Genomic DNA, 25,253 nt, shown 5'->3' with positions numbered 1-25,253 from the left:
TTCTCAAATTTTACCACTCACCTGCACATTAGGTTCAATTTACAGTGGCAAATTAACCTATCAACTAGCAGGTCTTTGGGATGTGGAAGAAAACTGGAGCACCTGTAGGAAGTCTGTGCGGGCATAGGGAGAAGGTGCGAACTCCACATAAGCAGCATCTTAGGTCAGGACTGAACTCGAGTCTCTGGCACTATGTGGCAGCAGCTCTGCCAGCTGTACTACTGTACTGCTGCTGTATTCTGATCTCAGATGTCAGAGGGGGGAAGCTTGACTATTGAGTTGAACCATCATGCTGGTGGTATGACCTTTGATATTTTTTCTTTAAAACTTAACCTGAGGAACTCATCTTGGGAATTTCACAGAATCATACAGCAGTAGAAACTACAATATGGTCTGTCCTGGCTATGTTACTGTACAAAAGGTTATTTGAGAGACATTGTATTTATGCATTAGAATTGGTGATTTCACAATTGATGTAGGTAAAAGATGGAGAATTCAATATTTCAGTTCAACATAAAAAAAATACTTGCAGAACCTTTCACAACAGGATATTTCAAAGTGTGCCTCTCAGGTAATGAAGCACTTTTGGAGTAGAGCCATAGTTGCACTGTGGGGAAATTCAGCAATAAATTTGCACATTAAGTCCTGAAAACATCAGAGATAAATGATCTGATAAAAGTGTTTTTTGTATGGATTACAATATAGATATTAGCCAGAACAGGGGACAACTTAATTCTTATTCAGGATCTTTTAAGCTCACTTATTTGAGCAGACTGGGCTTCAGTTTAACTCAGCTTCTGAAAAAACAGCACTCTAAGTGTCACATTAACAGCACAGTGCATGCAGCTGGAGCTCCCTGTCAAAATATTCATTATACAAAAACATAATGCTATTTATAATGTGTAAAGGAAAGATTAGGTGCCTGAATGGTCCAAGCCATTTAGTTCAGCAGGTCCCAGGTTCAATTACCAGGCTAACCTCAATTTTCTGACATCTGCTTGGGTGGCAACAATAATGTTTCCAGAAGCTATAATGCCTTTTTGGCAATGGAAATAAAAAAAGCAAGGACTTCAATTGACTGAAAGCTATTCAGGCCCGTAAAGCATGAATAAGGAAATGATGACATGTTGGGCAAGAACAAAGAAGGGGAAAGCTGTCAAATAAGCTGCCAGTGCTCTTAGTTTTGGCTCATGCATGGCCAACTTTGGCAAGATACTGAAGGGCAGGAAGAACTGCAACCCCTCAAAATATTTTCAGGATGCAGTAGAAAAAATTTAAAAATGAACCATGAATTTAGAAATAAATTCAGCATTCTTTGAAATTGGTAGGATTTTAAAAAATTAAGTACAAGTCAAAACAACAGCAAAAGACACTATTGGAGTCTAAATTCTCACATTGGAGAATTACCCATGCAGGCCAAAACAAACAATTATTCCATGCTGCACTGGAATAAATTGTTAATGAATCTCAGCAACCTGTTTAGTGGTGACACAGAGCACCATCTGCCTCATTATTTTTTGATAGTGCAGCATTCCCATAATAATGAACAGACTGGATCAGAGCATTTCATCAGATTATATTGCCCTGCATTTCAAAAATACAAACTCTGAGCAAGAATGGGAAATTATTACAAATTTAGAATGCAGGCTGACATAAGTAATTGCATAATGGCAAAAAATAAACACATTTCATACCGTTGTGCAGTGTGAAATGATGCTGCTAAATATGTATTTGAATTATTTTTATCATTTGGGTAAATGAAAAACAAAACAGCAAAAAACATGTTTCAATTCCTTTGTATTTCTATTCTACTTGTCCTGCTTACACCTCCTTCAGGAAATTTTTTAGTTTCCTGTCCCATTAAATTGGTATTTTTGTTTAATTTGGTAAATTGGTTTATTATTGCCACATGTACGGAGGTACAGTGAAAAGCTTTGTTTTGCATGCCATCCACACATTTCATTACAAAAGTGCATTGTGGTAGTACAAGGAAAAACAACAACAGTGCAGAATAAAGTGTTACAGTTACAGAGAAAGTGCAGTGCAGGCAGACAATAAGGTGCCAAGCCACAACGAGGTAGATTGTGAGGCCAAGAGTCCATCTTACCTCAGGGACCATTTAATAGTCTTATAACAGCGGGACAGAAGCTGTCCTTGAGCCTGGTGGTACGCGCTTTCAGGCTGTTGTATCTTCTACCCGATGGAAGGGGGGACAAGAGAGAATGTCTGGGGTGGGTGGGGTCTTTGATTACATTGGCTGCTTTACCAAGGCAGCGATAAATGTAGACAGAGTCCATGGAGGGAAGGCTGGTTTCCGTGATGTGCTGAGCTGTATCCACAACTCTCACACTACACTATGATCTCCTTTATTACTTGATCTCTTCTGCTTTCCGCCGTATCGAAACATCTTTCCTTTTGTTCACTCTCTGTTCACTGTTTCCCTGCATCTTCTCTATTTTTTCCAATTGTCATAAATGTTTACAGACTTTAAGAGTTGGCTTGTTTCTAACTTCATTACTTGCTGAGTACATCCACCTTTTGATGGTTATTAGCAAAAAGCTAAATTAAAACAAACCTCAAAATACCAGGAGCTTCTGTGTTGACACTTATGTTCCAGCAATACATGATAAAGCCACAATAGGTTGGGAGAATTAACTAACTCCTGTAGTTATTGACAAACTGAACAGCTGATTGAAATGCTCAGAGTTCCACTCTCCAAATGTCCCCCAGCAATTATGAACCCCGTAACTAGCTGACAGTGTAGGCCACTTTAATCAACTATTTGCACTGCTAACAACTCCAGAAGCCAGTTGGGAAGTGGAGACTTCTGCCAGTTTCAATTTCACAGTAATTGAAAATCAAACCAGCTGACCCGCTGATTACATCCAACTTTTCCCTTTTTTATTTCAATTGCCCACTGCCTCCTATAGTTGTGGAAAATGCAAACAGCTATAAAACTTCTGCTGATTAAAGTTGTTACACACCTGACGTTCCCCAAAATAAGCCTAAGTTTAAAATGAGTAAGTATCCAACTTCCTCAATGAACTGCTTAATGATTTTTGACATGCATCATTGTGATTGACTTCAATGATTATGACAAATGTTTTGCAACATTTTTTTGTTTTGAGGCTTTGTAATTAGCCCAGACAATTTGTGTCATGGCCACGTACCATCAGAAACACTTGTAAAATTTAGTAAAGGATTCCAGAACCTCAATCTATTTTCCTATGTACATCAGAAAAGTCCTCAAGTTAACCACAGTTTTGTGCCAAATTAGTTGACTTCAGATGGGGAGTAAGAATCTTACAATGAGAATTGGCAAAAGCTAATTCTACAAAGTTGGAGCCACATTAATATATAAAATCTGCTCAACTTTTTTCTTGGGTTCAGCAGGTGGGGCTTTAACTTGTGTAGAAAAGTCAGAACATTAAGAAAGCTAACTGCTTGATTCCAAGGCTTGAGAATGGGTAATGGATTAAAAAAAACAAGAACAACCTATAATTGTAGAGCCCTTTAACCTTAAATTTTTTAGGTTCTGAATTAAAACAGTCAAGCTTGGAAGTAATACAAGAGTGGATGAGGGTTTCAGCGACAGATGAACCAGGGTAAGATTGGAGTTGGATGACTGTGTGGCACTAGAAACAGATCGAAGGCACAGAGAAACCTTACGCAGCAACTTGATCAATCACCTTGGTTAACAGTTTAAAGTGATATATTTTATGGAGAAAGCCTACCAAGAACAAGAGTGGTGAAAAGAAGCGGGGAAAAAAAGTGTGACATTAAGGGAATTTGGCATAATTTAAAATTATCTCCAAAATGTGAATTTCATATTAAGAGAAAATTACAGAAAACTCATTTTGGAGGGAGATATGCAAAACTGTGTAGGGCAGGCAGATTATGACCATAGAAGACTAAACAAACAAAAGTTTGAGGAAAAATAAATCCACAGAATGCTAACAATCTAATGAAGCACTGAAGAAGTGTTGCACGACAGGAGATCCCGTCTATAGAATGACACCCATTCCAACAAGTGAACATAAAAGTTCCCAAAGCACTATTTACAAGAAAAACATGGAGCTCTCTCCGATATCCTTGGAAATAGTTCTTTTGACTAATGTGACTTAAACACATAAACTGGTCATTGTCATATTGTAGCTTGTGGGAGGTTAATATATGCAGATTGATTGTTGTGTTTCTCTAGAACAATGATTTAATTCCTACTACTCCGAATGCTCAACAATCAATTAAGTGATGTCCTATTACAAAAGGCTCAGTATCAATGCAAGTCTTTTTAAGTTCAAAGTAATCCAACAAGATAGGCTGTCTTGTCCTCCCATGGGGGACAAAACTTGTTTAAATTGTTCTTTTTTAATTCTTATCTCAGTTTATAGTTAACTACTTTCACTCATTTCTGAGTGCTAAACTTAACCTCTGTTGTTAAAAGTGACTATGGCCCATGTGAGATTTACAGACCAGGATTATTCCAGGCAACACTCCAGACTATGGCAAGGTTGTTTGGATTTTATCCAAGGTCCCACACAGGACTTACCATTGAACCTGATGCCCATTTTGAAAGAGGGAAAAAAAGAGATCCAATCAAAACCTTGCCAGGTTATGTATTTATATTGATCACCATTCAGGAGAACTGGAGAGCCAAGCAACCTGAAACTGGAGGTATTTAGGATAAAAAAAAAGAAAACACTTTTTTCACAAGGGGTAGTAGATGCTAGAAATTCTCTTCCCAAAGGGCTATGCATCTTGGGTACAACTGGACCTTGAAAAACTAAGACTTTCATTAGGTACGCATATTGTGGGATAGGGAGGCTCATTGGGAAATGGAGCAGAGATACAGAGAACCCATGATCTAACTGAATGTTGGAACAGACTCATGAGAATGATTGTTCTATTGTTCCTATAACAATATATTTATATGGCATTTTTAACATTGTTAACAGGACCGTTAGGAAATAAAATTTGACACCGAGCAAGGTATCAAAACGAATCTCTGAATGACCAAAAGGCTGGCTAAAGAGTGAAAGTTAAGAAGCATCTTAAGGTGGGGTGGGGAGTGGAGGGTGGGGGATGGGGGTGGCAGGTGAGAGAGAGAGAAAAGAGTGAGAACAAGACCGCATTTTAAAATTCCAACACTTAGGCCTCAGCAGCATGGCTAACCATAGTGGGAAAGATTACAACAGAAGTGGCAAATTCAACTCTTATGAGATAAGACAGTCTTGAATGCAAGAGTGGAGAAGTCCAGATCAGGTGCAAGTTATACTGCTAGTGATTAATAGCTTCACACATTTTAAGTAACAAGGTTTTGGAAGCCAATACCTCATTTATGTCTAGAAATGTTCTTGCCTTTAGATTTTTACTTTTGTTTTTTTCCAGTGTGGAGAAGCAAATCAGCATGGGCCATGAATTCCTTCATGTTGTTTTCAATGTCATGTCTCAAATGACTGTCACTTCAGGTGCTGCAGCTTCAACCACCTACATTTTCTTCCTATCATTAGTGAACGTTTGTTTTTCTAGCACATATTTGATACTACACACAATCCAAATTGCCAAAGCCAATTTAGGCAATGGAAGGCAAGTTTCCATATTTACTAGTGGTAGCAAGATAGATATGATCTATTATTTCTTGTCAACATAAAGTGTTCTATGACAGCTAACAGAATACAGCCTTGTGGGATTTCGTCTGTTTTGAATCTCCTCAGAAGCAGGGAACAGATTACCACTGAGCGCCATCCAGTGGTTAAAGTGATATATGGGAAAGATATCCATATACCCAAATTCTCAATCTCAATAGCAGATTTGCTGAATTACTATCTAGATCAGGACTGTGATACCATGACTGCAGGAGCACATAAAGATTGTCAAATCTCACCATTTGATAGCATAATGGACTTGACTTTTCATGAAGCACCACTGAGGTCAGTGGAAGCATAATATATTCCTATGCCCACTGACTCTCCAACAAGATCGATGGCACCAACAAATGTTAAAACTGCTCAGAAGACGTGGATTTCAATTTGAATACCTTCAGAGATCTAAAAGTCTATACAAAACTAACTTTGTTAATCAAGGCTAAGATAAAATGGAGCCCATTAGGATACAGTCTTAACATTCTGAGACTAGAGTTTCCACAGTCCCAAACTATACATTATGAAAAATAAAGGAGGAAGAGAAGAAAGAAGGAACATCATATTTCATAGATCAGTGTTTGATGGTTTAACAGAAATTGTGACAATGTTATGGCTGTTGTATAATTAATTAAATGTTCTTCATCACAACCTAGGAGATTTGTTCATAAATCTTTACCTCTGCAGGAATCTTTCATAAGTCTGCCTGTAAGCAAATCCTGCCCTACGAACACGCACATTTTCCATTAAACCTAAATATTCCACCTGGTGCTGGCAGCGTTGTTCATCAAACAGGAGCGGAGATTTCTGCTCATTGGGCTTAATACATCGAACATAGTAAGGCTCCTGTTAAACAGAAATTGAAATCAATAAATTGACATCCATAACATGGAATACACTCCTGATTCAACTGTAGAGAGACTTTGGATAACAGGTGCACTCATGTGCAATACTGTATGTAGTTACATCACAGCAATATTTTAAAATTGTGCAAGTTAGGTTTGCCTTACAATTAAGTACCAATCAGTGCATATGTGTAAAACAAGAACAAGTACTCCAAAGGTAATATTGTTATCTTAAATTATTTTCCCCTCCCCCTGCAGTAGGTACTTCCAGATTACATACCACTGCATTTGGTCTGCAGAAACATATCAAATGTTTGTAGGTTGATAACCATACATCTGGACATTACTGCAAAATTTCAGGAAGAACCAGTATAAGAGTTTTACAAAACTACCTACGTTGTTGAAACACTACAGATATTTTTGATATAATTATGCAGCTTAGAGTATAGAATGTTCATGGCCTGCTCAAGTCTCCTCCCTTCCTTCTGTATTAAAATTGAACTCTCTATTTTACTCTTCCAGTTTTTTTTTTAAATTTAGTTTCCACTTAAATGCATCTATATTACACATCCTAACCTTCTCTCTATGGAAAAGAGCATGATCCTGTTAGTCATTGCATCCCAGGTGTTCCACAATTTCAAGAGATACACCTTTAATGGGGTTTCTGGTGAGAAGCCTATTTCAATTCACAATGTGGTTACATTTTAGGTGGGAAACTACCAAAAACTTCAAAACTTCTCTGTTCTTTAGTGTTCTTTAGTTAAAACATATTAACTGCACACTGACATGAAATGCCATATGCAAACAAACAAATCCTTCAGTCACAGCAACATTTCCATTTTAACAGCACTTTGTTTAAATTGCTGAAGTGCTGTTTTAATGATTTTTAAAAAACAGCAGCTTCTGACCACTAGGACTTCAACAGCCATTGGATTGGAACCTGACAAATGGGGCCTATGTATGACTATTTTGTGAATTGCTAAAAAAATACAGAGAAGAAAATACATGGCTAACTGATTCATCTCTCTCCATCTCTTCTAACAGCTTGGTAATTTACAGAGACCTTGCTTCCCTCAAGTGGCTCCTCAAGCCTGCTCTGTCATTCAGTAGGGATAGGGCATGCCAGAATATTAAACTTCCAGTCAATTTCTGACCATGTGGGCACAAACTGCCTCTACTATAACAACTGCCTGATCCAGAGAACATAGGTACAGGTTCCTACTCTTCCACTCTTCCCAAGATCTGACATTACAGCACAAATTGACTTCTGTTTAATACTTGTGGTCATTAGTTGATGCAAATTATCAAGGAAGCAATTATCTGAACTGGAATATAATTATAAACAGCAGCAACTAAGACCTACAGGAACCCTGCAGGATTCACCTCTAAAGTGGCCATCAAAATCTTTCAGATCAGGAATCAATCCTGATGCAGGGCTTTGACCTGAAGCATTGACATTTCCTCTCCCCCCATCCCCTCTCCAACACAGATGCTGCTTGATCCACTGAATTCCTCCAGTAGGTTGTTTATTGATCAACCCATTAAATGTCTATTTAGTAACTTTGATTCAAGTTGATTTTTGGATACACGAAATACCATGAATTCACTTGCACTTCTTCCAGTCTAGGGTACTACTCTACCAGGATCTCCAATCCTTATCTTGGGCCCTGGATTACCAGTCTCTACCCAAGACCACGAGACTTTATCTTGGACATACTTGTTGAGGAGGGATCATGAATCTGAACAAACTCCAGCCACCTACTACTCTATCCATGATGGGGAATATTTAATGAAGAATTTTCCCCTGAAAAACCAGACATTAGCTGAGACCCGAGCCAGTATCCAGGGATCAGGAACGTCCTTTCATTTTTTCCCTTCCCATCATGCAGAGATCCAAAAGTCCTTCCAGGCGAAGCAGTAATTCCATTGCACTTCTTCCAATTTAGTGTACTGCATTCGGTGTTCACAATGGGATCTCATCTACGTTATAGAAATTAAACGCTTTGCAGAGAACCTACATTTAATCTGCAATGGCGACTCCAGGAAGTTGGTGAGGAAGGACATTTAAAACTTTAAGGATAGCATAGTGGCACTGCAAGTAGTACAGTTGTCCCACAGTTCCAGCAACCCAGATTTGATTCTGACCTGTGATGCCATCTGCTTAGAGTTTGCACATTCACCTGTGACTGTGTGGGTTTTTTCTTGATGCTCAGGTTTTCTTCCATATTGCAATGATGTGCTGGTTGTTAAGTTAATCGGATATTATAAACTACCCATACTGTAGGTGGATGGTGGGAAAATCAGTGTTGAATTTTTGAGTGAAAGAGGTAAGGGAATGTTCTGAGAGACAAGCATACAAGTTTTCAAAACTTCCAGTCTCAGCAGGCAACACCTCTCCAAAGCTGCAGGTATGATGGTTGAGCACACAATGTCCATATTTTACATCCAGGGACCCAATGATTGAGAATTTGGCCAGAAACACAACCTCCAGAAAGTTATTTCAAATGAGGATTTAAGCACATCATGTTAAGAGGCAAGGATAGAAACTAATTATAAAATACTAGCACTTAATTTGCAGATCTGGTTTACGATCATTTTAGAGAGAAGTTAAAATACCACTCATTTGAATCAGGTTTTGAAGCAAGTCGTCTACATTACAATATCAGTTTGTTATTAAACACTTACACTTAAATTGTGACCTTACCAGGCATGCAATAAATTAATTTTGATTTCCTCTTGTTCTATGTTAAGAACACTTATATTTGCTGCTTCACTGCTCTGAAGAAATTGTTCCCACAAATTAACCCTGGTACATTTCAATGACAATTCAAGGATTCAGATATTGTAGATAGGATAACAAAGCAAAGGTGTTATAACAGAGGGATTTTGAGACTGCGAATATTACAAATGAAACCAGGGTGTAATCAATCACCACTGTCAGTTTAGGTGGTTAGTGTCCCTAAAAGTAAATCAGAAGGAACCAGCCAGCATTCTGTTTCACTCTGCCAAGCAAAAAGCAATCCTGGAAGCATAATGAGGGACAAAGAAAGTCTCATCAAAAATAGCTTCCCATGGCAATGTTATAAATCAGGTCATGAAGAACATTGTACAAAGACAACAGAACTTCCCTCTATCAGCAGATGATCAGAACTGAGCTTTAATATACCCATATCAGATCCACTGGCAGGGAGACAGTTCAAAAACCAGTACAAATCTTTGGCCTGACAAACAGAATGAAGCTATGATTATTTGAAACCTTCTGAATTATTTACCTTGCACTACTTTTCAGGACTTATGTTTTCAACACATTGCTGTAGAAATCGAGGTCAAACTGCACAAGGCTGCAGCAAAACTAACATATATTGACATATGCAGGAAAGCTACAGCTTTATTTTCAAGACCCTACTCAAATTGTCTTTCCCCCACTCTACGCCAATGTCAAGCACGCAGTATTTACATTACTGTTCATGTTTTCAGAACATCACACATCACTTTCAAACTGAACAAATAGGCTACTAACCATACTGTTCGTGTAATGCGCTGATCAGTGGCACAAGAGTTGTTTATTAAAGTTTACCACTCTTGTGCCACTGATCAGCAAGTAACTTATTAAGTTAATTAGGTTTTGAATCTGCAAGTGCTTTTATTATTACAGATATCAATTCAGCTGTATCTCAGTTTTTAATAACACCAGTTTTGATGAACACCAATTAAAACAAAAATACGACTGAGCTGAACCAACAAAACCCCCCAAAATTTTAAGTACTATCGTATTCCTTCCTACTACTGTACCCTCCCCAACCTCTAGAACCTGCTCTGACATCTAAAAAATCATTCAATCCAACTGGTTGATCTAACTGTTGTTAGATGCCACAAATGATGCCAAATTAAACATATTGGAAAAGGGAAATTGTTGCTCTGCAACCTACTAAATTCATGCTACCCAGTTTCCATACCCTCTCAACTCCAAGGATCATGGCGATGTCCCTCCATTCACTGACGACTATAAAATATGGGCCAGTATTTTTTGATTAAGTGTTTAATGAAAGGTAAAAAGCTGTTTATGACTTAAAAATTACTGAACCTGGCATGTAGAATAGAGTGTCAAAATAGTTCAGAATGAAGTGTGTCGAAATAGTTTACAATTATTTTGACACTCTGTTCGTGCAAAATCACTTTCACATCCACGAATACTCACACCTTTACAAATATCTTGTTTGGCTGGTAAAAAAAAATTCAAATCTTAGATTAGAATCTAGTTATTTGTTCAGTGCTGTGAATTAATTACACCAATTAGGTGATTTTTATTATCAAATTTATGCATTTTAAAGATATTTCTTTTGCTCTAACATAATGCTGACATATGCTGCAAACTGAAAATTTAAAAGTTACTTTAAGCAAATTACTTGTAGTCAATTTTGAATTAGTCCTGACAACCAAACTGCCCAACTTCTAATTGATTTTAGTTGGGAGTTGAGGGAGTCATTTAGCACAGAAACAGGCCCTTCAGCCTACCATTGAGTACCCAACTATACTAATCCCATTTTCCAGATCTTGGTCTGTAGCCTTCCATACTTTGGCAATTCAAATGGTCATCTAGAAACTTCTTGAAGAGCATGTGAATCCTTGCCTCCACCACCCACTCCAGGTCTAGATTTCAAACATCCTCTGATCCCCTCTAAATGTCCTACCCCTTAACTTGAACCTATGCCCCTTTGGTTACAGATACTATAGGAACAAATTGTTTTACTATCTGCTATATCCAGGCTCCTCAATTTTGTATAGCTCAGTTAGGTGCCCCCTCAACGTCCTCTCATGAATGGAAAACAAACCTAGTCAATCCAGTCTATCCTCATTACTGAAATGTCCCATCCCAGGTAACATCCCAGTGAATCTCCAGTGCAATCAAGTCCCTCCTATAGTGTGGTGACCAGAAATGTAGACAATACTCAAGCTGTGGCCTAACCAATGTTTAATATAATTTAACTATAACCTCTTACATTCTACGCACCAGCTGATGAAGGCAAATATCGCACATGCCTTCTTAACCATCAAATGTACCTGTGCTACAACCTTCAGGAATCCTTGGACTTGTACACCATTGTTCCTCAGTACTTCCAAGGGTCCAATCATTCATTGTACACCACGCTTCCTCTGTTCCTCAAAGCTGCCTTTGTACAGCTTTATTTGTCCTTCCAAAAAGTACCATCTCAGACTTATCTGGATTAAATTCTACCTGGCCTTGCCCTGCCCATCTTACCAACTCACCAACTTTATCCCTCAACCAAAGGCTCCTTTCTTCATTATCAACAATATCACCAAATCTCACGTCATGCGTTAACCATTTCTCCTGTATCCATAACTAAATTGTAAATGTATATAACAAACAATCAGCATCTTAGCACCGATTCTTGTGGTACACCAGTGATCACAGTCTTCCAACCCAAAAGCAAGGTAACTTGTTTTGGAATTAGTGGGGTGGGGCTGTTGAGATCCTAATCTCTTGGAAAGGTACTGGTTTGCAGACAGACTCAAAGGCATTCCTTCTCAAAAAGTAATATATGAATCTGTGCCTCTACCTGCCACTTAATACATGGCATCCTTGCAAGCCCCCATATTACAGTGAATAAACATCAATGGGTGAAACATGATGACTTTAAGATAAAGATGATTGCATTGGAAACAACTTAGAAAAAAACCCACAAAGATACCAGTGTAGAAAATAGTTCTAGATTTTATAATCACCCATTAATATGGAATGGCTTGTCTGTTAACCAATTTGGAAATTTGGTTCCATTTAAGTCAATGGAACCAATTTCAGAAACAGATTACAATACATTTATGCCACTAAACCACATGTTTACCTCATGCAGCTGAGGAACAGTTTCAATCCCACTGGATCCTAAACCTGCACGAGTTATTTCAATAGCTAATACATCACAATCCGACCCCACAAAAATTGTTTAATTGAACAAGTTGACAACACTCTGTATCCAACATTTATAGGCCAATTACTTTTCCTCTTCAATCAATCTGTGCGATAGACAGCAGTGACTCACAATCCCTAAAATCAATACACTGAGAGCTTTCATGTCCAGTAAAGTAAGAAAAAATCCTTAACATGAGAGATTCCTCTCTAACAATGAGATGGCAATTTAATTTTGGATTTTAAGCATACAGTGACTTTCATTTCCTGTTGACCAAACTGTTCCCGTAATCATCATGTGATTTTCTCTGGCACCTCTCTTCCTTTTTGCCAATCAAGAATTTGATTTTTTAAATGCAGACCAAATGAAGTTGTGCTTCTTTGATTATGAGTGAACTATCAGATGATGGAACTTTTAAATGCTTCAGGGAGAGATTTTAGTCAAATTCTGTTTCATTTAATAAATTTTCTGTACTGCATCTAAGCTTCAACCACAATGAATTTTACAATTAACTAAGGTCTTAGGTGAATGTGAAAGACCTTATCATGCTATTTCAATGGAGAACTTCCCAAGACCAGACTAATTTTTAACCCTTAACTAACATCATTAAAACAGGCATTATCTCCTTGAGTGTTTACCATATTTTCTGAGGGAGGCCACTGGCACTGAAGATGATTTACTTTCACTCCAAGTTGTGGAGTGGAAGACATCTGTATACAATCTCTTTTAATGTGGGGTGGCTTTTGCACACCAGCTATGATGCAGTTTCGACAGATCAAGGTTTTGGTTCAATGGCAAGGAAGCCTATGGCAATTTGCAGTTCAGGCTAACATGAACTAACTTGGTCCACGTACATGTGGACATGGATGCACTTGCACACACAGAAACTTCCTTGCCCCCCACACCACCACCCTGATCCCTTCCTTCCTTCGGTCCTTTACTTCTCTGTATCCCTCATGGCCCCCATCATGGCTTTGCTCGGTATTTCCCCTCTCAGAAGGCTCTCTCCCACTTCACTGACCTTCCCTGATGATTTCCTCGATTCTTCCTCCGAGCATTCTGCAATGTTCCAGCTGCCAACCGCTCACCCTCTCCAAACAGTCTAACACAGACCTCTCTGAACTTCTCCCAGAAGATCTCAGGTGAATATTCAACTGTCCACCTGGTGCTTCCTGCTGTTGGCAGATTGTGATCTCTTTGTGCTCTGCAGTTGGGCTGTTGGGTCCCTGCTTGCTATACCCAATTGATAGAGATAGATTCATCCTACAAGATGGGAACATCTCACTCAGCAGCCATCATCACTCACACGAGATGACCTTAAATGCACAGGCCCTCTGTTTCATGCACAGCTTTTAAATATGGGGCACTCTATCTCTGTCACGGTATTTAAACTCACAGGACCTGTATCTCACATGCTACTCTGAAGACTCTGTACCTAACAGCATTGTGGGACTATTTTTACTGCACAGATTGCAACATTTTAAAATGAACGCCTGCTTCTAAAGGATAATTAAGAATGAGCAATAAATTCAGGCACCATTCACTACCAGAACCTAATTAGTTGATCCACATTTACCTTTCAACTTCCCTTCAAACCCTTCATCAGCCAGATGAACAACTATTTCAGTACATAACATGTCATCTTAGCATTGATGTTTATGGTTTACTTACTTTTGATTCCAAGTTTTCTACTAATGCAATCATGGAATTCTTAAACAAGGTGGCAGCAGTTAAAGGACGTTTTGTCACCTCCGTAATACTGAGTTTTCCCTCTGGCCACATAGTCTTCAGCACAAGATTAGAGCTGGTTACATAGATAGAAAGTTATTCAATCAGATCTTAGAAACACACCAGTGAGAAAATAATCACTTACAATGTGAGTACAGCAAAACATTTTTTTTAAAAGCAGGCTTGTATAGTCAGATTATTTAAAACAATTTACAATAACACTCAATAAAAATTGTTCACCTATTTCAAAATCTATACATGGAATATATTTGTATCTAATAAATGTATACTACCCAATCTAAGCTCTAGATTCAAGCCACTAACCATGCACTAAAAAACACCCCTTCCCAAACACTGTCAGAATCTAATCTGCAGATCCACAATCACCTTTCAACTTCCCTTCAAATCCTTCATCATCCACATGATTAAATGTTTCAGTACCTAGCATGTCACCTGAGCAGATCAAAACATCAAATGCTGGAGGGCATGATACATTTTCTTTGGGGGAGGGAAATAAAACTCAGGTTAGGTTTGTAATCATTCTGGAATGAATTTACTTATATTAAGGTCAAACCATAGAAAACATTTTATAAACAAACATAAACCAAAGAATTTAAATTTTGTTCCAATTTTGTCCTATCCACAGGCCCATTTTAATTATTGTGACTTGATGTCAAAATTATTAGCCTAATTTCTTGCCAGAAAAACTACCAATACTTGGGGATATATATTGGAAGCCTGAATTGTTAAAAATACATGAATTAAGAGCAAGATTCGAGCACTCAGCTCCTCAAGCCTATTCTGCCATTTATTCGGATCATATCGAACTGTAAATCTCCACCCTGAATTCGAGTAATTTTCTACCTTTGTCTTAAAAATATACAAAGAGTATATCTAATGCATCTGAGGAAAAGAACTCCAAAAACGCATGACCTTCTCAGAGAAAATGATTTCATCTCATTTCTTTCTGAAATGGGCATTGGCTGAGCACTCCAATAAGCTGTGCACAACATAGCCTTTCATTTATCTTTCTGGTGAACACATACAATGGAAATATAATTCTATATTCTCTGCTGAATATGCTTGGAAGCATTTAAAGTAGACAACAAGGAGGTAGATCACTGATTTAGACAGTTGTAAAACAGGAAAGAAACGTAACTGTGACATTACATGCATGGAATATACTAGGGAAATCAATGAACAGGGAAATGAGCCATGACTTGATACCATTAAAGTACCGGGACAAGTAAAAGCTGAGAAATTTAGGTTTTCCCAAATCACAAATATATACTGTTATATACAGAGAAAAAAAAGTCACTCTCAATCAGCAGCAATGATCCAGTTCTGGAGGGGAATGTAAAGTTTCCTGCCTCCAGAGGCACCAAAATGAAAATGCCTAATATGTGCAAGAGAATAGTTTAGAGAAAAAAAAACACATAACAGATAAAAGGTCAATGTTATTTTAGGTGGATCCCAAAGTAGAATTTGAATCATTTGGGTTTTACTTTTGTTGTAATTTGCAGGTGTTTATCAGTTGTTAACATTGTTAGATAAAATCAAGGCAATTTTGGTTATTAAAACAGGGAAGGTAATTAATTTTTAATTTCTCCAGTAAATTGCAACTAAATTGTAATGACAATAATATGTGTGCTCAAAGTCATCCACTGCCACCCATGCTTTTACTACCTCATACGTTCTGTCCACCTCTTGGTTACCTAGGCACATAACTGATTGGAGAATTCGATTCCACATGCCCAAGCAAATATAACTGGTCAGTAGTTCAAGCACAGTCCATATTTTGAAAGCCATAGCCTTAATGCAAAATGCAATGAATGTTGGTTTAAATTAGATAGGCAACTGTTTTTAATTATGTTTACAAAATTTATAAATTTTGTTTATTTTTCCCCAGGTTTTCACAATAGTACTAATAAATAATATCTAGATTATAATAGTACTAAGTGTAAGAAAACTTCATACACTTAGTACGTTTATAACCTAGATATTATTTATTCATCTAGGAATGTTTGATTTTTGTGGATAAAATATTTCCATATTCCCTTATGATAGCAGGCGGAGGCCATTTGGCCCATCAAATCTATGCCAGATCACAGAGCAGTCCCATTCCCCCACTAATGTTCCCTGTAACCTATTTTTCACACATCTCCATCTATTTCCCACCCCTGCACCTACAATGGGGGACAATTTACAGCAGCCAATTAACCTATCAACTCACATATCTGTGGAATGTCACAAGGAGAATGTGCAAACTTCACACAGCCAGCAGAGGTCAAGATTGACTCTGGGTTGCTGGAGCTGTGAGGCTGCAGCTCTACGACCTGCGGTACCTCACTACCCAAAAACAAAAGACCACGCATGAGCGCCAGACCAACTTGTGCATCTGGAGTGGGACTTGAACCCACAATTAATGGCCTCACAGTCAATAGCGCTACTTAACAAGCCACAGTCAAGGCGCACTTTCTCAAGAACATAATGCCTTTAAAAATTTCCTTTTTTTTGGATGTTAGCACAATCTTCAGATTTTCGTTATACGTTCTGTAACTCATGTGACATTACTTATAATCGGTTCCAAGCCGACATTCATAGATTAAAAAACAGTATTTCTTTTCTTATGAAAATCTCTGGATTCAGTAAATGCTGGATTGTTTTTTTTTTAGCTAGGGCAAGTCAAGTGAGTGATCCACACAGCAAACTGTTAAACAACTGATGGCAAATCAAATTCGAACTTGTTTTTGTGAATTGGCAACATTATGAGTAGAACCTATTGTTTCATTTGAAGATCGCCAAACTATTTCCACTGCATTACCTGTTGTACATTAGCCGTTTGAAATCTTGGAACAGAGTGTCCTTGTTTTTGTCAATGAAGCCAACAACCGAGTATCTTTATGGAGAGAATAAAAAAGATTTGATATAAATGCAAAAATGATATGGAATAGACCATTTAGACCATCAAAACTGCCCCACAACCCTGACCCATTAGCAACAGCAAACTGCAGTTATACTGTACCATTAACAAAGCAAACTATCTCAAGGCTTTTCAAAGCTTTGTCAATCATAAGCACACATTAAGTCAAAAAAATGATACATTAATGCAAGAGACCATTGTCTCCATACCTTTCTCTCAATTGCCAGGATATTAGAAGATAGCTAGTTAATTGCACAAAGAATTTAAAAAGTACACTACTCTATGCATGCTACCATGCAAGCAGAAACATTTTTCCACAACAGCAAAGAGAAATTCTTAAGAATAGTCAACCTTAAATATTATTTCAATATACACAAACACAGTAGAACATTTTTAAGAGATACCAACAAATATTACATATCTTTATGTGGGGGTGGGACCCACAGTGTCAGGGCAGCAAGTGGAGTGGCAGTGGGGAAAGTAGATGTAAAGCCTACAAGCAAAGACAGAAATCGACTGGTTGATGAGCATGGTGGGACTAAGGTTCTGACCATAAGACACAGGAGCAGAATTAGGCCGATCGGCCCATCGAGTCTGCTCCACCATCCGATCACGGCTGATTTATTTCTCTCAACCCCATTTTCCTGCCTTCTCCGTGTAACCTTTGACGCCCTTATTAATCAAGAACCCATCAACCTCCACTTTAAATATACCCAATGACTTGGCCTCCACAGCCATCTGTGGCAATGAATTCCACAGATTCACCACCCTGTGGCTAAAGGAATTCCTCCTCATCTGTTCTAAAGGGAAATCCTTCCATTTTAAGGCTGTGCCTTCTGGTCCTAGACTCTCCCACTACTGGAAACATTCTCTCCACGTGCACTCTATCCAGGCCTTTCAATATTCGGTAGGTTTCAAAAAAAATCCCCCCATCATTCTAAACTCCAGCGAGTACAGCCCCAGAACCATCAAACGCTCCTCATATGTTAAGACTTTCATTCCCAGGATCATTCTCGTAAACCTCCTCTGGACTCTCTCCAATACCAGCACATCCATCCTTAGATATGGGGTCCAAAACTGCTCACAATACTCCAAATGTGGTCTGACCAACGCCTCATAAAGCCTCAGCATTACATCCTTGCTTTTATATTCCAGTCCTCTTGAGATGAATGCTAACATTGCATTTGACTTCCTTACTACCAACTCAACCTGCAAGTTAACCTTTAGGGAATCCTACACTAGGACTCCTAAGTCCCTTTGCACCTCTGATTTCTGAATTCGCTCCCCGTTTAGTAAATAGTCTACGCCTCTATTCCTTGTACCAAAGTGCATAACTGTACACTTCCCTACGCTATATTCCATCTGCCATTTCTTTGCCTATTCTCCCAACCTGTCCAAGTCCTTCTTCCGAATCTGAGGGAAAATGTCACAGCAGTGCTCAGAGGACATACTGGAAGGCTCATCTGTTGAGGAATAAGAAAGGGATGACCATATTAATGGGACCATATTATAGACCTCCCTGGAGCCAGTGGGATTTAGAGGAACAAATTTGCAGAGAGATAACAGGCAGTTGCAAGAAAAATAAGGTTATGATAGGTGATTTTAACTTCTCACATATTGATTGGGACTCCCATTCTGTAAAGAGGTTGAATGGGATAGAGTTTATCAAACGTGTTCAGAAAAGCTTCCTTAATCACTGTGTAGAGGTCCCAACTAGAGAGCGCACAATACTGGATCTCCTCTTAGGAAAAAAAACAGGGCAAGTGACAGAAGTGTGTGTAGGAACACTTTGGATCTAGTCATCATAATTCCATTAGTTTCAAGATAATTATGGAGAAGGATGGGACTGGTCCTCAGACTGAAATTCTAGATTGGAGTAAGGCCAATTTTGATGGCATCAGAAGGGATCTGGTAGGCGTGGATTGGGATAGGTTGTTTTGTGGCAAAAAAAAATGCTTGGTAAATGGGAGGCTTTCAGAAGTGAAATACTGAGAGTACAGAAACTGTGTGTTCTTGGTAGAATATAAGGCAAGGCTAGCTAGTTTAGGGGACCTTGATTACTGAGGGATATTGAGGCCTTGGTAAAGAAAAAGGTGGCACATACCAGGTAAAGGCAGTTAGGATCAAATGAGGCACTTGAAAAGTGTAAGAAATGCAAGAGAACACTTGAGAGAGAAATCAGGAGAGCAAAAAGAAGGCATGAAGTTGCTCAGGCAGACAGGGTGAAACACAATCCCAAGGGTTTCTATAGCTATATTAATAGCAAAAGGGTAGCAAGGGGGCAAAATTGGTCCTCTTGAAGATCAGCGTGGTCATCTATGCATGGAGCTGAAAGAGGTGGGGGAGATTTTAAATTAATTTTTTTTGCATCTGTATTTACTCTGGAGACAGACACAGAAACTGAGGCAAAAGAGTAGTGAGGTCATGGACTGTATCCGGATTATGGAAGAGGAGGTGCTATCTGTCTTGAGGTGAATTAAGGTGGATAAATCCCCAGGGCCTGACAAGGTGTCCCCTTGGACCTTGTGGAAGGCTAGTGCAGAAATTGTAGCGGCCCTGGCAGATATATTTAAAACACCCTTAGCCACGGGTGAGGTGCTGGAGGACTGGAGGATAGCTAATGCTGTTCCCTTGTTCAAGAAAGGCTCTAAGAATAAGCTGGGAAATCATAGGCCAGTGGGCCTGATGTCAGCTGTGGGTAAATTACTGGAAGGCATTCTAAGGGACAGGATATATAAGTATTTGGATAGACAGGGCCTGATTAGGGATAGTCAATATGGCTTTGTGCATGGTGGGTCATATCTAACCAATCTTTTAGAGTTTTCCTGAGGAGGTTACCAAGAAGATCGATGAGGAAAAGGTGGTGGACATTGTCTGCATGGACTTTAGCAAGGTCTTTGACAAAGTCGTGGATGGGAGGCTGGTGTAGAAGATTAAGTCACTTGGCATTCAGGATGAAGTAGCCAATTCAATTCAACATTGGCTTAGCGGGAGAAGCCAGAGAGTGGTAGTAGATGGTTATCTCTCTGACTGGAGGTCTGTGACTAGTGGTGTGCCACAGGGATCAGTGATGGGTCTATTGTTGTTTATCATCTATATTAATGATTTAGATGATAATGTGGTAAACTGGATCAGCACATTTGCAGATGACACCAGGATTGGGGGTGTAGTGGACAGCGAGGAAGGCTATCAAAGCTTGCAGCGTGATCCTGACCAGCTAGGAAAATGGGCTGAAAAATGGCAGATGGAATTTAATGCAGACAAGTGTGAGGTGTTGCACTTTGGGAGGACAAACCAGGATAGGACTTACACAGTGAATGGTCAGGCTCTAAGGTGTGCGGTAGAACAGAGTTCTTTGAAAGTGGTGTCACAGGTAGATAGGGTCATAAACAGAGCTCTTGGCACCTTGGCCTTCATAAATCAGGGCATTGAGTACAGGAGTTGGGATGTTATATTGAAGTTGTAAAAGACATTGGTGAGGCCGCATTTGGAGTACTGTGTGCAGTTCTGGTCACCTACCTACAGGAAAGATATCAATAAGCTTGAAAGAGTGCAGAGAAAATTTACAAGGATTTTGCTGGGACTTGAGGACCTGAATTATAGGGAAAGGTTGAATAGATTAAGACTTCATTCCCTGGAGCACAGGAGAATGAGGGGAGATCTCATCCTCTGTACACCTCTATAATTATGAGGGGTATAAATAGGGTGAATGCATGCAGGCCTTTTCCCCCAAGGTTGGAATGAGACTAGAACTAAAGGTTTAGGATGAAAGGTGAAACGTATAAGGGGAATCTAAGGGGTAGCTTCTTCACTCAGAGGGTGGTGTGAGTGTCGAACAAGCTGCCAGAGGAAGTGGTAGATGTGGGTTCATTTGTAACATTTAAGAAATGTTTGGATAGGTACATGGATGGGAGGGAGTTGGAAGGATATGGTCCAGGTACAGGTAGACAGGACAAGGCAGAAGATCACGTTGGCATGGACTAGATGGGCTGAAGGCCCTGTTTCTACACTGTAGTACTCTATGTCTCTAACTGATAGAAGCTTAATCAAGGCAGCAGTTTTTCCAAAGAGCATCAAAGGTTTGGTGGAACAGGGGTTAAGAGGACAATTTCAGAACTTAGCTTTTATTTTCATTTAGTTATTCATTTTTCAGGATCCAGGTATTGGGGCCAAGGCTGGCACCTATTGCATGGTGCTAACTGCTTTTAAAGTGGTGGTGAGTCTTCTTCAACTGCTACAACTCATCTGAATATATTCCTACAGTGGTCTTGGATAGGCAGCTCCAGGATTTAGACCCAGTGATGATTGTACAAACAGCAAAATATTTCCCAGTCTCGATGGCGTGCACCTTTGAGTGGTGTAGGTGGTGGTGGTGTTTCCATGCATCGGAAGACCTCCTCCTTCCTGGTTGTGAAGATTGTGTGTTTCGACGATGTTCTTGGAGTAACCTAGGCAAGTCATGGCACTGTATTTTGTAAATTATGCACAGTGCAGCCACTGTATGCCAACGGTGGAAGGAATGAATGTTCAGGGTCATGGGTGTGTATCAATCAAGCAAGGTGCTTTGTCCTAGATGTGCTGAGCTTCTTGAGTGTTGTTGGAGCTCCACTCATTCAGGAGACTGAAGCACGTTCCATGACACCGATGACTTGCACCTTATGCATGGTGGAAAGGCTTTTGAGTGTCAAATTAGTCATTCACCATGAGATGCTCTTGTAACTACGGTATTTATGTGACTGGGTGAGTTATGCAGTTGAGTTTCTGGTCAGTAGTGACCCCAGATGGTGGAGAACTCAGCAATGGTAATCCCACTGAATGTCAAAGGTTCAATTGTCTACTGTTGTTGCCTGGCACTTGTGGTAAGTACATTATTTGTTTCTTTCCAACCATTGCCTGAATGTTGGCTAGGTCTTGCTACGTGCATTTGTAGAAGGTTTGCAATTAGAATTAAATATCATGCAATTATCAGGAAGCACTCCCACTTCTCTCCTGATGATAGAAGAAATGACATTTATGAAGCAGCTGAAGAACTGTGTGCCCAGGTCAATGCCCTGAGGAACTCCTGTAGTTACATCCTGGGGCTAAGATGACTGATCTCTCACAATTACAAACATCTTCCTTTGCGTGAGGCACAAGAGACTGTAGATGCTGTAATGTGGAGGAAAAAACAAACTGCTGGAGGAAGTCAGCAGATCAAGGGATAGTGTATGTTTCAGGCTGAGATCCTGCAAGAACACTAGTGCATGGTGTCTACATGAAACATAGACTATCCCTTTGCCTCCACAGATGCTACTTGACCCATTGAGTTCCTCCATCAGTTTGTGTTTTTCTCCTTTGTGTGAAGTATGACTCTAACCAGTTGAGTGTTTTTCCCCTTAATGCCCATTTTCCTCACCTTTCCCAAAGGTTCTTGATGCCACTTTCAGACTTTTTTTAATGTCAAGGACAATGACTCTTATTTTCCATCTAAAATACAGCTCATTGGTCCACATAATGAAGTTTGGATCAGAGTGGTGATAATAAAATCCAAAAGACACACTAAGCAGGTTATTGGTGAATGGGTGCTACTTCACACTTCCTTATCAATTTGGAGAGAACAGAGTACACTAATAGGGCATTAATTAGCTCAATGAGATATGTCCTTCTTTTTGCTAACAGGACAAACCTACACAGTTTTCCCATGGTGCTTGACAAATCCCAGTTGTAAATGTACTGGAGCAATTTGGTTAAAGGCACCAATTTGTAAAATCATAGATATTCTGTCCTATAGTCAATACTTTCTAGCCTCAAAACATTTACAGTAGCCCTGCTATTAGCTGTTTCTTGATATCTTCTGGAGTGAATAAAATTGCCTGAGGATGGCTTTTGGATTGCGAGGATCTGAGGAGAAAGCTAAGATACATCACACGCTCAGTATGTGTGGCTGAGACTAAATGGAAATGCTTCTGTTGTGTCACTCACATGCTGGGCCCTGCCATTGATGAGAATGGGGATGGGGATGATCTTGGCTCCCCATCAACCACTGGCCGATTCATTGCCCATCATGCATGACTACATATGGAGGGACCACAGATCTCTAATGGATCTGATAGCTGCCAGATCACTTAGCTATATCTATTGCTTGCTCTTTTTGCTGTTTAGCATGACAGTGGTTCTGTGCTGCTGCTGCTCCACCAGTTTGATACCTCATTTTTAGGTATGCTTGGTACTGCTCTTGGCATGTTCTTTAACATTCCTCATTGAATTGGGCTGATTGCCTAGCTGAATAGAAATGATAGAATGAAGTACATGCTAGGTTGTGAGGTTACAGATTGTGATGACCTATGTTTCTTCTGCTGATGGCCTGTAGCAGATTATAGATGCCAGATTGGTTCCAGATCCATACCATCTGGCCACACTGTAGAGCACCCTCCATGTTGTTTGCCTCTAAATTAGGACCATGTTGCCACAAAGCTACGTGCAGCGGTCACTTCTACCAACGTACATACAGGTAGTGGTATCGACCATATGTAGATGGCAAGGGCAACTTCAGGTAGATTTCTCTCTCTTGTTGGTTCACTCACTACCAACTACAGATCCAATCAGTCAGTTGTGATGAGGGCAGCAAACTACTCATGGTGATGTACAACAAAGTGAGTCCAAGATGAAAACTCAGTCACCAGTGAAGTTTTGAAAGGAAGAGATGAGTTGGGGGAACTCAGTGAGTTCTTGAAGTTGTAAAATTGGAAAAGAATAATGATAAAGGCGGCCAAAAACATGGAGGAATTTGAGCACAAGGATGAACATTTTTAAATGGCCTGATTGCATGTCAATATTTCAAAATGATGGTTAAACAGGTTTTAGTGCAACTAAGACTGTGGGGATTTATGCTATCACTTTGAGGAGGCAGAAGGACACAATTACATATCCAAGGTCAATTAGAAGAGGAGGAAAATTTGAAAAATTCCTTTCTGCTCCAAGTGGAAAAATTACTTTGCTTGTAAAAAGTATTACAGGAAGGACATAACATACTTCATAAACTGTATATTTAAGATGCTATAGGAAATGGAGGCCTCGTGTAGGTACTGAATACCAGCACCAAACTTACACAACATGCCCAGCGTAATGCTTAATCCGGAAATCCCGCTCAAACTCCAGGGTCTTGTCAGTTGCACAAAGCTGAAAACAAAGATGCAAACTGTTAGATGTAATGTTGATCAATTCTTTCTTTAGAATAGCTTGTTAGCCATCTTACGAACGACAAAGGAGTTAAGGCATGTATCACGTTTCAGTACATGCTTCTATTTCTATCTTTTTCAATCTTTTTATTAGTTTTCAAATTAATACAGATTAATATATAACATCAATGTTTGTACATGTAATACAAAGATGCTTCTATTTCTGTTGGCTAAGTCGTAAGTTGCATCAGAGTGCATGCTCACCTGAATGTTTAAACAAATTGTATTCACTTTATAAATAATTCATTTCAGTGAAAAATTGTGCAGCAAAAGCATAGATTTTATCAGGTCATTTGTGATTAATTGTTCAAACAGCAGATCAAAAGGTCAAAAGAGTTCAAAGTGGTACATTTCCATAATTGATTGGGTATAGACTGGAAGGTTACTAACATTTTCTTTATCTTGCGGAGTTTAACATCATTTGGTTTGGTATAATATGCGCATGCTAATAGTTCTAGATATGATCAAACAGAATTTTGTTGGATCACAATCTCAAATGGATTGAAATTGTATAATTGTTAATAATTACATCTCAGCACACAACTTCAAACAAATCGGAATTAAAACGGTACAAAAACAAAACTACTGGAGTACTTCTCACTCAGTTTTTACTCAGAAAAGCAAGTATGCATGAAATGAAAGAAAAGGACACTGCCAGTAAAGTCATTTCATTACAACATGCTGCAAGATGTATCTACAAAACAGCAGATCTTTGCTGTTTGCCATCTGTCAGAAAACGGTTAGAATGACCTTTACGTATGATTACTGCGTCTCCACACTGGATGACAACAGCAACTTCTGGTGATAAGGAAATGACATATGATTTGGCCATAGGGTTTCTCAAGCTTGCTCCATCATTAAATAAGATCATGTCTCACCCTGTGCTTTACTGACTTTCCCCATTCCAATCCACATCCTCTGATTTGCTCAGTGTTCAAAAATCTAACGATCTTAACATTCAACAAACATAATAT

At 39.1% G+C, this 25,253-nt stretch overlaps 1 protein-coding gene across 2 annotated transcripts in view; it reads right to left on the bottom strand.

The window, feature by feature from the left end:
- myo1d (myosin 1D) overlaps positions 1–25,253 on the bottom strand; it is a 427,465-nt gene that overhangs the window by 260,432 nt on the left and 141,780 nt on the right. For both annotated transcript variants that reach the window (XM_052038939.1, XM_052038938.1), the window contains exons 12-15: positions 24,150–24,220; positions 16,964–17,038; positions 14,083–14,215; positions 6,319–6,485 (exon numbers count right to left, since the gene is read on the bottom strand). In XM_052038939.1, coding sequence (XP_051894899.1) covers positions 6,319–6,485; positions 14,083–14,215; positions 16,964–17,038; positions 24,150–24,220 — 446 coding nt within the window. The remainder of the gene's footprint in view (positions 1–6,318; positions 6,486–14,082; positions 14,216–16,963; positions 17,039–24,149; positions 24,221–25,253) is intronic.

This window comes from Pristis pectinata, chromosome 25 (genome assembly GCF_009764475.1).
Source record: "Pristis pectinata isolate sPriPec2 chromosome 25, sPriPec2.1.pri, whole genome shotgun sequence".
NCBI classification, from domain to species: Eukaryota; Metazoa; Chordata; class Chondrichthyes; order Rhinopristiformes; family Pristidae; genus Pristis; species Pristis pectinata.
The sequence above is the reverse complement of the archived record's forward strand: the minus strand, read 5'-3'. Positions and strand labels throughout refer to the sequence as shown.